The sequence below is a fragment of the Salvelinus namaycush genome, chromosome 15 (genome assembly GCF_016432855.1).
Source record: "Salvelinus namaycush isolate Seneca chromosome 15, SaNama_1.0, whole genome shotgun sequence".
Taxonomy (NCBI): Eukaryota; Metazoa; Chordata; class Actinopteri; order Salmoniformes; family Salmonidae; genus Salvelinus; species Salvelinus namaycush.
Genome location: NC_052321.1, coordinates 15,111,717 through 15,125,763, shown reverse-complemented (window position 1 = coordinate 15,125,763; position 14,047 = coordinate 15,111,717). Strand labels below are relative to the sequence as shown.

The following is a 14,047-nucleotide window of genomic DNA, read 5'->3' as shown; positions in this document are numbered from 1 at the left end:
GGGTCATTAAAACTCTTTTTTCAACCATTACACAAATTTCTTGTTAACAAACTATAGTTTTGGCAAGTCGGTTAGAACATCTGCTTTGTGCTTGACACAAGTCATTTTCCCAACAATTGTTTACATACAGATTATTTCACAATTCCAGTGGGTCAGAAGTTTACATACACTAAGTTGACTGTGCCTTTAAACAGCTTGAAAAATTCCAGAAAATGATGTCATGTCTTTAAAAGCTTCTGTTAGGCTTAATTGACATCATTTGAGTCAATTGGAGGTGTACCTGTGGATGTATTTCAAGGCCTACCTTCGAACTCAGTGCCTTTTTGCTTGACATCATGGGAAAATCTAAAGAAATCAGCCAAGACGTCAGAAAATAAATTGTAGACCTCCACAAGTCTGGTTCATCCTTGAGAGCAATTTCCAAATGCCTGAAGGTACCACGTTCATCTGTACAAACAATAGTACGCAAGTATAAATATCATGGGACCACGCAGCCATCATACCGCTCAGGAAAGAGACGCGTTCTGTCTCCTAGAGATGAACGTACTTTGGTGCAAAAAGTGCTCCTTGGTCAGCAAGGAAGAAGCCACTGCTCCAAAACCGCCATAAAAAATCCAGACTACGGTTTGCAACTGTACATGGGGACAAAGATTGTACTTTTTGTAGAAATGTCCTCTGGTCTGATGAAACAAAATAGAACGATTTGGCCATAATGACCATCGTTATGTTTGGAGGAAAAAGGGGGAGGCTTGCAAGCCGAAAAACACCATCCCAACCGTGAAGCACGGGGGTGGCGGCAGCATCATGTTGTGGGGGTGCTTTGAGACAGGAGGGACTGGTGAACATCACAAAATAGATGTCATCATGAGGGAGGAAAATAATGTTGATATATTGAAGCAACATCTCAAGACATCAGTCAGGAAGTTAAAGCGTGGTCGCAAATGGGTCTTCCAAATGGACAATGACCCCAAGCATACTTCCAAAGATGTGGCAAAATGGCTTAAGGACAACAAAGTTGAGGTATTTGAGTGGCCATCACAAAGCCCTGACCTCAATCCCATAGAAAATTTGTGGGCAGAACTGAAAAAGCGTGTGTGAGCAAGGAGGCCTACAAACCTGACTCAGTTACACCAGCTCTGTCAGGAGGAATGTGCCCAAATTCAGCCAACTTGTTGTGGGAAGCTTGTGGAAGGCTACCCGAAACATTTGACCCAAGTTAAACAATTTAAAGGCAATGCTACCAAATACTAATTGAGTGTATGTAAACTTCTAACCCATTGGGAATGTGATGAAATAAATAAAAGCTGAAATAAATCATTTTCTCTACTATTATTCTGACATTTCACATTCTTAAAATAAAGTGGTGATCCTAACTGACCTAAGACAGGGAATTTTTACTAGGATTAAATGTCAGGAATTGTGAAAAACTGAGTTTAAATGTATTTGGCTAAGGTGTATGTAAACTTCCGACTTCAACTGTAAATCCTTTTCGCTCCGGGGTCGCATTCATTAAAGCACACTGTGGCAAATAATTTTGCAAAGGAAAACAAACGTGCATTTCCTGTTAGACAAGTTCAGGTATCCCCACTCCTTTTCGGTCTGTTTGGTGTCTAGTAAGTGAATACCACCCACGTAGGTAATAAAGAACACATGCCATTTTTTTGTGGTTTTCTGGTCACTTAGACACCAATATAATCCTGAAAAGATTTGAGTTGAGATGAAGGAAAAGGTACCTTCGTTCATGCTGTCGTCTCTGTCAGGATGGTGTCGGAACTTCTCGATGGTCTGGCAGCTGAGCAGGCGGGTGTTGGTGGCCTGAGCCCTCAGGGGGAAGGCTGTGCTGCTCAGCTCCTGACTGTACCGTTCCTCACAGTACTCCAGACCCTAGGAGAGAAGGAGACGGAGGGGGAGAGACGATTAACGTTAATACAGCACGAGTGGAAAGATTTAAAGGTCTCAAAGCAGTGAAAGCACCACATGTTAGTAAGAAATAAATATGGTTGGGCATAATAGATGACTAAATGACATCTTCAGGACTGAAACATTGAGAAGAACTGTTGGAAACCAGCAAGCTTTTGAGCTTTAACACTACAATCGCGGTCCAAACACTTGACACTGAACATGCAGTTGACAGTCAGTACAGTCTTTACCAAACAAAAGGTGCATTGAACAGAAATTGGACCTACATTTACATTTTTTTTTTTACATTTTAGTCATTTAGCAGACGCTCTTATCCAGAGCGACTTACAGTAGAGTGCATACATTTTATTACATTTTTACATACTGAGACAAGGATATCCCTACCGGCCAAACCCTCCCTAACCCGGACGACGCTATGCCAATTGTGCGTCGCCCCACGGACCTCCCGGTTGCGGCCGGCTGCGACAGAGCCTGGGCGCGAACCCAGCCCAGCCTGGGCGCGAACCCAGAGACTCTGGTGGCGCAGCTAGCACTGCGATGCAGTGCCCTAGACCACTGCGCCACCCGGGAGGTGTCTCGATCCATTGCTGGAAGCGGGAATAGCTACTTATTTCAGTTAGACAGAACAAAATCTTTGAGGTAAGAACATGGGTTGAAATTACGGTTACCTCATAGAGGATCTTTCCTGAGGCCAAACACTTCCTCTCACTGAAGGCCAGCTGGAGCAGGTGCAGACTGACCACGTCTCCCTCACTGGAGAGGGAGAAAGAGGGGGGAGAGGGAGATGTGTTAAAGGGCAGCAAATACACCAAGTCATGTGCATTGACATGAGGTGGTTAATGCTGCATGAGTATTTATGCAAAATAAAGGACAACAATGTGCTATGACCACTGAGTACCATAGCTGTATTCACTGGACCAATGCTACATTTGCATACAAGCTGTAAAGTGTGGAGCTTCCACCATACTGTTTTCACTGATCCAGTCCACTGTATCAGTCAAAAGTTTGGACTAGAGGTCGACCGATTATGATTTTTTTAACGCCGATACCAATTATTGGAGGACCAATGAAGCAGATACCGATTAATCGGCCGATTTTTATATTTATTTGTAATAATGACAATTACAACAATACTGAATGAACACTTATTTTAACTTAATATAATACATGAATAAAATCAATTTAGCCTAAAATAAATAATGAAACATGTTCAATTTGGTTTAAATAATGCAAAAACAAAGTGTTGGAGAAGAAAGTAAAAGTGCAATATGTGCCATGTAAAAAAGCTAACATTTAAGTTCCTTGCTCAGAACATATGAAAGCTGGTGGTTCCTTTTAACATGAGTCTTCAATATTCCCAGGTAAGAAGTTTTAGGTTGTAGTTATTATAGGAATTATAGGACTATTTCTCTCTATACGATTTGTATTCCATATACCTTTGACTATTGGATGTTCTTATAGGCACTTTAGTATTGCCAGTGTAACAGTATAGCTTCCGTCCCTCTCCTCGCCCCTACCTGGGCTCGAACCAGGAACACATCGACAACAGCCACCCTCGAAGCATCGTTACCTATCGCTCCACAAAAGCCACAGCCCTTGCAGAGCAAGGGGAACAACTACTCCAAGTCTCAGAGCGAGTGACATTTGAAACGCTATTAGCGCGCACCCCCCTAACTAGCTAGCCATTTCACATCGGTTACACCAGCCTAATCTCGGGAGTTGATAGCCTTGAATTCATAAACAGCGCAATAGCTGCTGGCAAACGCACGAAAGCTACCATCGCTCAGTCAGACTGCTCTATCAAATCATATAATTAAGTCTAACATAACAACACACAGAAATACGAGCCTTCAGTCATTAATATGGTCGAATCCGGAAACTATCATCTCGAAAACAAGACGTTTATTCTTTCAGTGAAATATGGAACCGTTCCATATTTTATCTAACGGGTGGCATCCCTAAGTCTAAACATTGTTGTTACATTGCACAACCTTCAATGTTATGTCATAATTATGTACAATTCTGGCAAATTAATTAAGGCCTTTATTGGGAATAAATGGACTTCACACAGTTCGCAATAAGCCAAGCGGCCCAAACTGCTGCATATACCATGACTGCTTGCACGGAACGCAAGAGAAGTGACATAATTTGATTATAAGAAATTCATGTTAGCAGGCAATATTAAATAAATATGCAGGGTTAAAAAAATATATACTTGTGTATTGATTTTAAAGAAAGACATTGATGTTTATGGTTCGGTACATAGTGCAACGACAGTGCTTTTTTCGCAAAAGCGCTTGTTAAATCATCACTGTTTGTCGAAGTAGGCGCATCGATTATATGCAACGCAGGACACGCTAGATAAACTAGTAATATCAACCATGTGTAGTTAACTTGTGATTTTGCTAAGATTGATTGTTTTTTATAAGATAAGTTTAATGCTAGCTAGCAACTTACCTTGGCTTCTTGCTGCCCTCACGTAACAGGTAGTCAGCCTGCCACCCAGGCTCCTCGTGGAGTGCAATCTAAGGCAGCAGGTGGTTAGAGCGTTGGACTAGTAACCGGAAGATTGCAAAAACGAATCCAGTTAACCCACCGTTCCTAGGCCGTCATTGAAAATAAGAATGTGTTCTTAACTGACTTGCCTAGTTAAAGGTGTAAAAAATAAAATAAGAAAATGTAATAATAAAATAAAAATAAAATATTTGTCAAATCAGTGTCCAAAAATACCGATTGACGATTGTTATGAAAACTTGAAATCGGCCATTCCGATTAATAGGTCGATCTCTAGTTTGGACACCTACTCATTAAAGTGTTTTTCTTTATTTTCACTATTTTCTACATTGTAGAATAATAGAAGACATCAAAACTATGAAATGACATATGGAGTCATGTAGTAACCCCCAAAAAAGTGTTAAACAAATCAAAATATATTTTATATTTGAGATTCTTCAAAGTAACCACACTTTGCCATGACAGCGTTGCACATTCTTGGAATTCTCTCAACTAGCTTCATGAGAAACGCTTTTCCAACAGTCTTGAAGGAGTTCTCACATATGCTGATCACCTGTTGGTTGCTTTTCCTTCACTCTGCAGTTCAACTCAATCCAAACCACCTCAATTGGGTTGAGGTCGGGTGATTGTGGAGGCCAGGTCATCTGATGCAACACTCCATCACTGTCCTTGGTCAAATATCCCTTACACAGCCTGGAGGTGTGTTTTGGGTCAATGTCCTGTTGAAAAACAAATGATAGTCCCACTAAGCGCAAACCAGATGGGATGGCGTATCGCTGCAGAAGTCTGTGGTAGCCATGCTGGTAAAGAGTGCCTTGAATTGTAAATAAATCGACAGTGTCAACAGCAAAGCAACCCCCACATCTCCTCCTCCATGCTTCATGGTGGAAACCACACATGCGGAGATCATCCGTTCACCTTCTCTGTGTCTCACAAATACACGGCGGTTAGGAACAAAAATCTCCAATTTGGACTCAGATCAAAGGACAGATTTCCACCGGTGTAATGTCCATTGCTTGTGTTTCTTGGTCCAAGCAAGTCTCTTCTTATAAGTGTCCTTCAGTAGTTGTTTCTTTACAGCAATTCGACCATGAAGGCCTGATTCAAGCAGTCTCCTCTGAACAGATGATGTTGAGATGCGTCTGTAACTTGAACTCTATGAGGCTTTTATTTAGTCTGCAATCCAATGAGCAGTTAACTCTAATGAACTTATCCTCTGCAGCAGAGGTTACTCTTGGTCTTCCTTTCCTGTGGCGGTCCTCATGAGCGCCAGTTTCATCATAGCGCTTGAGGGTTTTTGCGACTGCACTTGAAGAAACTTTCAAAGTTCTTGACATTTTCCGATTGACTGACCTTAATGTCTTAAAGTAATGGACTGTCATTTCTTTGCTTATTTGAGCTGTTCTTGCCATAATATGGACTTGTTATTTTACCAAATAGGGCTATCTTCTGTGTACCAACCCTACCTTGTCACAACACAACAGATAGGCTGAAACACATTAAGGAAAGAAATTCCACAAATGAACATTTAACATGGCACGGCACACCTGTTAACTTCTTGACGCTAGGGGTCAGATTTTTTAAAATATATTTTTTAAATAACGTTCCCAAGATAAACGGACTATTTCTCAGGTCCAGATCGTAGAATATGCATATAGTTTACAGATTAGGATAGAAAACACGCCAAAGTTTCCAAAACTGTCAAAATATTGTCTGTGAGTATAACAACTGATTACGGAGGCGAAAATCTGAGAAAATATAACCCAGAAGTGATATTAAAAAATATATATATATGTGTTTCCTGGACAGTCTTTCTTCCATTTAAAGGGGTATCAACCAGATTCCTTTTCCAATGGCTTCCTCAGGCTGTGACCAGGCTTTAGACATAGTTTCAGGCTTTTATTTTGAAAAATGAACGAGATTTTTCAAAAGTAGTCAGGTGTCCTCTGAATAGTTCCTGCGCGCTAGAGGGGAGCTCTCCATTTTCCATTTCTCTCTTATTGAATAGGTTACGGTCCGGTTGAAATATTATCGATTATGTTTGTTAAAAACAACCTGAGGATTGATTATAAAAAACATTTGACATGTTTCTACGACCATTACGGATACTTTTTGGAATGTTCGTTGAACGGAACGAGGCTGTAGTTTTCTGAACATAACGCGCAATCCAAACAGCGTTTTTTTCTTATAAAGTAATATTTATCGAACAAAAATAACATTTGTTGTGTAACTGGGAGTCTCGTGAGTGCAAACATCCAAAGATTATCAAAGGTAAGCGATTCATTTTATTGCTTTTCTGACTTTCGTGACCAAGCTAACCAAGCTAATATAAGGCTAACTGTTCTAGCATTGATTGATACACTCACAAAAGCTTGGATTGCTTTCTCTGTAAAGCATATTTTCAAAATCTGACACGATAGGTGGATTAACAACAAGCTAAGATGTGTTTTGGTATATTTCATTTGTGATTGCATGATTATAAATATTTTTTGTAATATTTTTGAATTTGGCGCCCTGCAATTCAGCGGTTGTTTAGGGAAATGATCCCGTAATCGGGATCTGTGCGCAGAAAGGTTAATTGAAATGCATTCCAGGTGACTACCTCATGAAGCTGGTTGAGAGAATGCCAAGAGTGTACAAAGCTGTCATCAAGGCAAAGGGTGACAACTTTGAAGAATCTCAAATATAAAATACATTTTGATATGTTTAACACTTTTTGATTGAATGTGTTATTTCATAGTTTATGTCTTCACTATTATTCCACAATGTAGAAAATAGTACAAATAAAGAAAAACCCTGGAATTGTTTATTTAACTAGGCAAGTCAGTTGAGAACAAATTCTTATTTTCAATGACGGCCTAGGAACAGTGGGTTAACTGCCTTGTTCAGGGGCAGAATGACAGATTTGTTCCTTGTCAGCTCGGGGATTCGATCTTGCAACCTTTCGGTTACTAGTCCAACGCTCTAACCACTAGGTTACGCTGCCACCCCTTAAATGAGTAGGTGTGTTTGACAGGTACTGTATGTGAATACCAAAGGGGATTGGGGCTGAGGGGAAGGAGCTGGGAGCCCACATGGAGCTGCAATTATTCCATTGGTTCCATTGTCCAGGACAAACTAAAACACCCTCAAGTATTTCAAATACATCACATCCTGATCTGGTGTGCACACTGTGGCCTATTCCAAGAGAAATAGAACTTTGTGCCTCTAGCAGGCAGACAGGTGGGGAGGGAGAACTCACTGGTCCTGGGCAGACTGGACGGCCCACAGGTAACAGCAGTTGCGGGGGTCGTTCTCTGGCTCCTGGAATGTGAAGGCGTACACTGGCACCCTGCCGCCCTCCAGCTGGGAGTGATACCTGTGGGAGAACACAGCAGAGACAGTCAGAAAAATCTATAACTGAAGGTTTACCATAGCCACCATGTCATCCCTGGGTCGTTAACTCACTCCTTCTTGAGCGTCTTCATGTTCCAGAGTTGCAGGTATCCGTCGGAGAAGCCCACAGCCAGCTGGTTGGTGCGAGGGATGTACTGCAGAGCTGTGGCCCCTGTGCCCGTGGGGCTGCTCAGCTGCAGACAGAGATGCCTCCCCTGACGCGTCTCCTGCTCACGTAGCCGGGGGATCTCAGCTAGGGACTTACTCACCACCTCCAGATCTGGAGAGGACAGAGGAGGGTGTGGGTTAGAGAGGGGGGAGAGAAAACACACACACATCAAACTCTCACAATCTTGAGAGGAACTGTGGGCCAGTAATGTTTTGTCTGTGTTAGGTTAAAACACACACACGCTGACCTGAGGCCTCCAGCTCGCTCTGGCTGCAGGAGAGGTCATCCAGACACAGGTCCATTAGGAGGACATGTCCCAGGTCCGTGACCACCGCTGCCACGCCAAAGAACCAGCGCAGGCTCTGGTGGAGGTGCTGTGTGCTGGCACTGGCCCCGCCATAGCTCACCAGGGGCTCGATGGCCCTGATCTGCCAATCATCAGTTAGTCAGTCCACATCACAATCAAATCAACCGGTTGATGTAAGCGACAGTAGTAGATGGTGAGAGCGCACTCACCCTGCCCGGTATGACTACGGCTTTGACCACTCGGGAGATACCCAGGTCATAGAGACAGAGCATGCTGCCCTGGGCCTCCTCAAGGCCCACCAGCAGCCCGGTCCTTTTCAGCCAGGAGAAGTCCCTGGCCGCCAGCACGCTGGGGGGGTGCTCCCCATCGCCGCAGAAGCAGTAGGCGGACAGGCGCTCACCCGTCACCGCATGGACCACCTCCAGCTGGGGCCCACAGGCAAGCCAAGCTAGCCCGCTACGACCTGCACCCAGGGAGGGAGGCACATCAGTGAGGTAGGGAAAAGGGAGCAGCCAAGTTAGGCCTACTGGTTCATGGTGGTTTATTGTAAAACCTCTCCTCTGAGAAGGGATTGTTTGAGATGTATTTTGTTATTTTAAGACTGAAGAAGGCAGGAATGCAAAGCTTGCCTCCTGCAAACAACGTATGCTGGGAAGGTATGGGCAGTTGGCTATAGTGGCAGACATACGTTTCCCCCCCAATATCAGTTGTAGAGGTCGACCGATTAATCGGAATGGCCGATTAATTAGGGCTGATTTCAAGTTTTCATAAAAATCGGAAATCTTTTTTTTTTTTTTTCACCTTTATTTAACTAGGCAAGTCAGTTATTAAAAACGAATTCTTATTTTCAATGACGGCCTAGGAACGGTGGGTTAACTGCCTCGTTCAGGGGCAGAACGACAGATTTTTACCTTGTCAGCTCGGGGATTCAATCTTGCAACCTTACAGTTAACTAGTCCAACGCTCTAACCACCTGCCTCTCATTGCACTCCACGAGGAGCCTGCCTGTTACGCGAATGCAGTAAGAAGCCAAGGTAAGTTGCTCGCTAGGAATAAACTTATCTTATAAAAAACAATCAATCATAATCACTAGTTAACTACACATGGTTGATGATATTACTAGTTTATCTAGCGTGTCCTGCATTGCATATAATCGATGCGGTGCGTATCGTTGCTCCAATGTGTACCTAACCATAAACATCAATGCCTTTCTTAAAATCAATACACAGAAGTATATATTTTTAAACCTGCATATTTAGCTAAAAGAAATCCAGGTTAGCAGGCAATATTAACCAGTTGAAATTGTGTCACTTCTCTTGCAAGCAGGGTCAGTGTATATGCAACAGTTTGGGCCATCTGGCTCATTGCGAACTAATTTGCCAGAATTTTACGTAATTATGACATAACATTGAAGGTTGTGCAATGTAACAGGAATATTTAGACTTATGGATAACACCCGTTAGATAAATACAGAACGGTTCCGTATTTCCCCGGAAAGAATAAACGTCTTGTTTTCGAGATGATAGTTTCCGGATTCAACCATATTAATAACCTAAGGCTCGTATTTCTGTGTGTTATTATGTTATAATTAAGTCTATGATTTGATATTGATAGAGCAGTCTGACTGAGCGGTCGTGGGCACCAGCAGCTCTGCTGTTTATGACTTCAAGCCTATCAACTCCCGAGATGAGGCTGGTGTAACCGATGTGAAATGGCTAGCTAGTTAGCGGGGTGCGCGCTAATAGCGTTTCAAATGTCACTCGCTCTGAGACTTGGAGTGGTTGATCCCCTTGCTCTGCATGGGTAACGCTGCTTCGAGGGTGGCTGTTGTCGATGTGTTCCTGGTTCGAGCCCAGGTAGGAGCGAGGAGAGGGACGGAAGCTATACTGTTACACTGGCAATACTAAAGTGCATATAAGAACATCCAATAGTCAAAGGTATATGGAATACAAATGGTAGAGAGAGAAATAGTCCTATAAATACTATATTAACTACAACCTAAAACTTCTTACCTTGGAATATTGAAGTCTCATGTTAAAAGGAACCACCAGCTTTCATATGTTCTCATGTTCTGAGCAAGGAACTTAAACGTTAGCTTTTTTACATGGCACATATTGCACTTTTACTTTCTTCTCCAACACTTAGTTTTTGTATTATTTAAACCAAATTGAACATGTTTCATTATTTGAGGCTAAATTGATTTTTATTCATGTATTATATTAAGTTAAAATAAGTGTTCATTCAGTATTGTTGTAATTGTCATTATTACAAATAAATAAATAAAAATCGGCCAATTAATCGGTATCGGCTTTTTTGGTCCTCCAGTAATCGGTATTGGCGTTGAAAAATCATAATCGGTCGACCTCTAATCAGTTGAAATGAGAAAATAAAGAAAACCTAAATGCATTGGGTTGTTTGTGAGAGATGGCCGCCGTGCATACACACTGACTTACCGACAGTGAACTTCCCATGAAGCACAGAGTCCAGGGTGATCTCATCCTCCCCCAGAGCATCTACAGTCACCCCCGGGAAACGCAGCAGGCTGCTGGTGACCTGGGCAGCCAGGTCACGCATGTTCACTACACACAAAACATGACATTGCACTGCATTATGTACAAAAGACAAAAACGGACATTGCTTTACTTGTGATTCTTTCAAACTTCAGGTTTGAGGCACATATGCGTGCCAAAACCTACACGGTTATCTTGTTGCTTGGCAATTCCACAGTAACAGAATGTTGTTGAGACTCAGATTTTTCACCTTAGAAATGGCAAACAAAAACCAATGATTCTAAAGTTAAACAATCCATACAATTATGTACAATGACTACTTTTAACTTCCACTGAAAACGTTACAAAAACACATTTACTTGAACAGTGCAGAAACAAAGTTTGGTAACAGAATGACAGCACCACGCACAGCAACTGAGCTCTAATCAGACCATAAGAAAACAGTTCCTCTCTAAGCCTCCACCAGGTTTTGCCTTTGGGGCTATGAGGGGACTCAGAGACAAAAGAGGTATTTATGCTGCGTTTTGGTTCCCAGTTGTCAGCAGTTTGGGCTCTGGGCCTGCTGGCATAAAAGCTGCAGGCGTGTTTGTGTGCATGTAAAGCGTTGACAGATGATTATCTAGTAGGCTATTACCATATTACCAGTAGCAGCCTAAACAACTGACACAATCACATAAATAAACAGTATCGTGAGAAGTTATATAATTATCGGAAACCTCCGAAATGGCACGTTGCTCTATGTGTTAACCATGTTAAAACTGCGTTACTGTTTACACACTTGATTCCCAATGAAGAGTGCATGGTCCACAAGACAACACTATCTTAGAGAGCCTTGTATAAACGTACATTAAAGGGTAACGTTAAGTATTGAACACCATATAGAGCAAAACACCATATAGAGTTAGTGTCATAACTTCTTTCACCAATTGATTACTTTGACTAGCCTCAGAATTTCACCTAACATGCCATGTGTCATGCATACGGCAATGCATCATGCAAAATACCACCCCTTTCACAAGCAAGTAGCCTACCTAGCTAACTTACTTGCTATCTATGTAAAAGAAACCGAGACTACTCCCGCGCAGATTGACAAGGCGTGGTACGGTTAGATGCAGAGTATTGGAGTAGCTAGTCGAGTACCGTCTGACATCTAAATACCCCAAAACAAAGTATATATAAAACGGAATCTACTAACATGCTCTTACCTCGATTAACGAGCAACTCCAAGACTTAATATAGCTAGCTAGCTAGCTAGCTAGCTAATGTAAAACGTAATTGGTTACCTGTGTGTCGGTATCACTATCACACCTTGCCTACACTAACGTGTTCAAAACAATGTCCTACTAACAGTAACTAGCTAGGCTAAATGCCGAAATTCAGAACCATGTAAGTTACTTAATTTTATAAGTAACGTTATGCATGGCTGTCGATCTAAACATTTGTGATGTAACAATGTAACGTTAAGCTAGCTAACTAAACCAAGGCAAGGGGAAATGACACCCTTGACTTCTGATTTAAGCTAACGAACTTTACTAGCTAGCAGTCTCTCGGACATATAGTTCATTCCGACACCACTGTCAGTTTTTTTACTAGCCAGCTAACTTAATATCTCAGTTAACTAACTAGTATAGTTAGTTGACAGTGACTTTGGGGACTGTAGCGAAAACAGTAATTACAAGAAACTGCATCCGTTGACTTAACTAGCTAGCTAACGTGAGTTACCCAATATTTAAACGGCCTTGCTAGCCAGCTAGCTAGACTGCAGCAACGAGCTGCTGCAGTAAACTAGCTACGTTAGCTAGCTAACTCCTATATGCTGTGCGCTAGTTACAAGTCTTGCTACATATTGGCAAATAACCGGTGTTATGCTAACGTAACCATCCTGTAAATACCCCGTAACGTCGTTAGACATAGTTAAATCATAGTAACGTGTGAGGCGGGTGAATCAAAACCTCGCATGAGGTAGCATTATGCTAAAATTAACCGCCTAGCTAGCAAGCTAACGTATCTAAATAGTTAGCCAACTTTGGGTACAAACCTATTAACTGTTCCGGTGTGCTTAAAGGAAGCTAATCGGCCCGTTCTTCCAACTGGTAGTGTTGTTAGAGTAACTACCTAAAGGTAACTAACGTTATAACCTTAGCTAACTATACGTTACCTGATGTTGACCGTCGTAACGCACTACTACCAACGACGTTAGTAGCTAATAAAATGTGATGTCTTTTCCGTTGGGACTCTTCCTCGGCCCTGTCATAATAATCCGATTTTCTTGTAAACACGGTTTTTTTTTTTAGGACAACTGTCGAAAACCCACAAATGTTTCAGTATGAAGGACCGTGTCTACTGAATTAGTTGCACTAGCTACGAGATAACTGTCTACTTGCTAGAGTTCAACGCAGGCGCCATTTCCATGTAGATCTAGCTACTGCGCAGGTATAACCTACAAGCTACTGCGCATCACTTGCTTCACAAAATCACGCAAACGTCAAAGGACCAGAAATAAACATCGCGAGAAAGTAAACTGTTTTTTTTTCTTTCTTCTGCGTGTGAGGCAGTTTACACTCTTTCGAATATATATGAATTATTTTCTCTCTTTCTTTCTTTGTTATGTTGTATTGGATGTATTCAATCATTTTGAATTGATCTCTTTGTGAATTTGTTTGTTTGTGGATTTGACATATCATCCTCATAGGATTAGGTTACATACTGTAGTTTCAGTAGTGCAGTAAATGCATGGGTGGATTTAGTGATTTGGAGGCCCCTGGAGTAACTCCCTGTCAGAAATACTGTGATTAGCAGGGTTCCCCAACTGATGCCCCGTGGGCCAAATCCCGCCAGCAATAGTATTTGGCCCCCAAAGCCCCAAAATTATGACCCGAGATGCAAAATCTCCCAAATGCAATGTCCCAAGAAGGAAGTTACCCTACCTAATAATGCAAAAGTTACATTTCAAATCAAATCAAATGTATTTATATAGCCCTTCTTACATCAGCTGATATCTCAAAGTGCTGTACAGAAACCCAGCCTAAAACCCCAAACAGCAAGCAATGCAGGTGTAGAAGCACGGTGGCTAGGAAAAACTCCCATGAAAGGCCAAAACCTAGGAAGAAACCTAGAGAGGAACCAGGCTATGAGGGGTGGCCAGTCCTCTTCTGGCTGTGCCGGGTGGAGATTATAACAGAACATGGCCAAGATGTTCAAATGTTCATAAATGACCAGCATGGTCAAATACTAATAATCACAGTAGTTGTC

The 14,047-nt window shown here is 42.0% G+C and overlaps 1 protein-coding gene across 1 annotated transcript in view; it reads right to left on the bottom strand.

The window, feature by feature from the left end:
- LOC120060218 (protein ELYS-like) overlaps positions 1-13,202 on the bottom strand; it is a 52,867-nt gene extending 39,665 nt beyond the window's left edge. Inside the window, exons 1-8 of the mRNA XM_039009369.1 lie at positions 12,954-13,202; positions 10,739-10,864; positions 8,495-8,748; positions 8,226-8,406; positions 7,882-8,089; positions 7,676-7,792; positions 2,589-2,673; positions 1,734-1,884 (exon numbers count right to left, since the gene is read on the bottom strand). Coding sequence (XP_038865297.1) covers positions 1,734-1,884; positions 2,589-2,673; positions 7,676-7,792; positions 7,882-8,089; positions 8,226-8,406; positions 8,495-8,748; positions 10,739-10,859 — 1,117 coding nt within the window. The 5' untranslated portion in view covers positions 10,860-10,864; positions 12,954-13,202. The remainder of the gene's footprint in view (positions 1-1,733; positions 1,885-2,588; positions 2,674-7,675; positions 7,793-7,881; positions 8,090-8,225; positions 8,407-8,494; positions 8,749-10,738; positions 10,865-12,953) is intronic.
- Between the last annotated feature and the right edge of the window lie 845 nt (positions 13,203-14,047).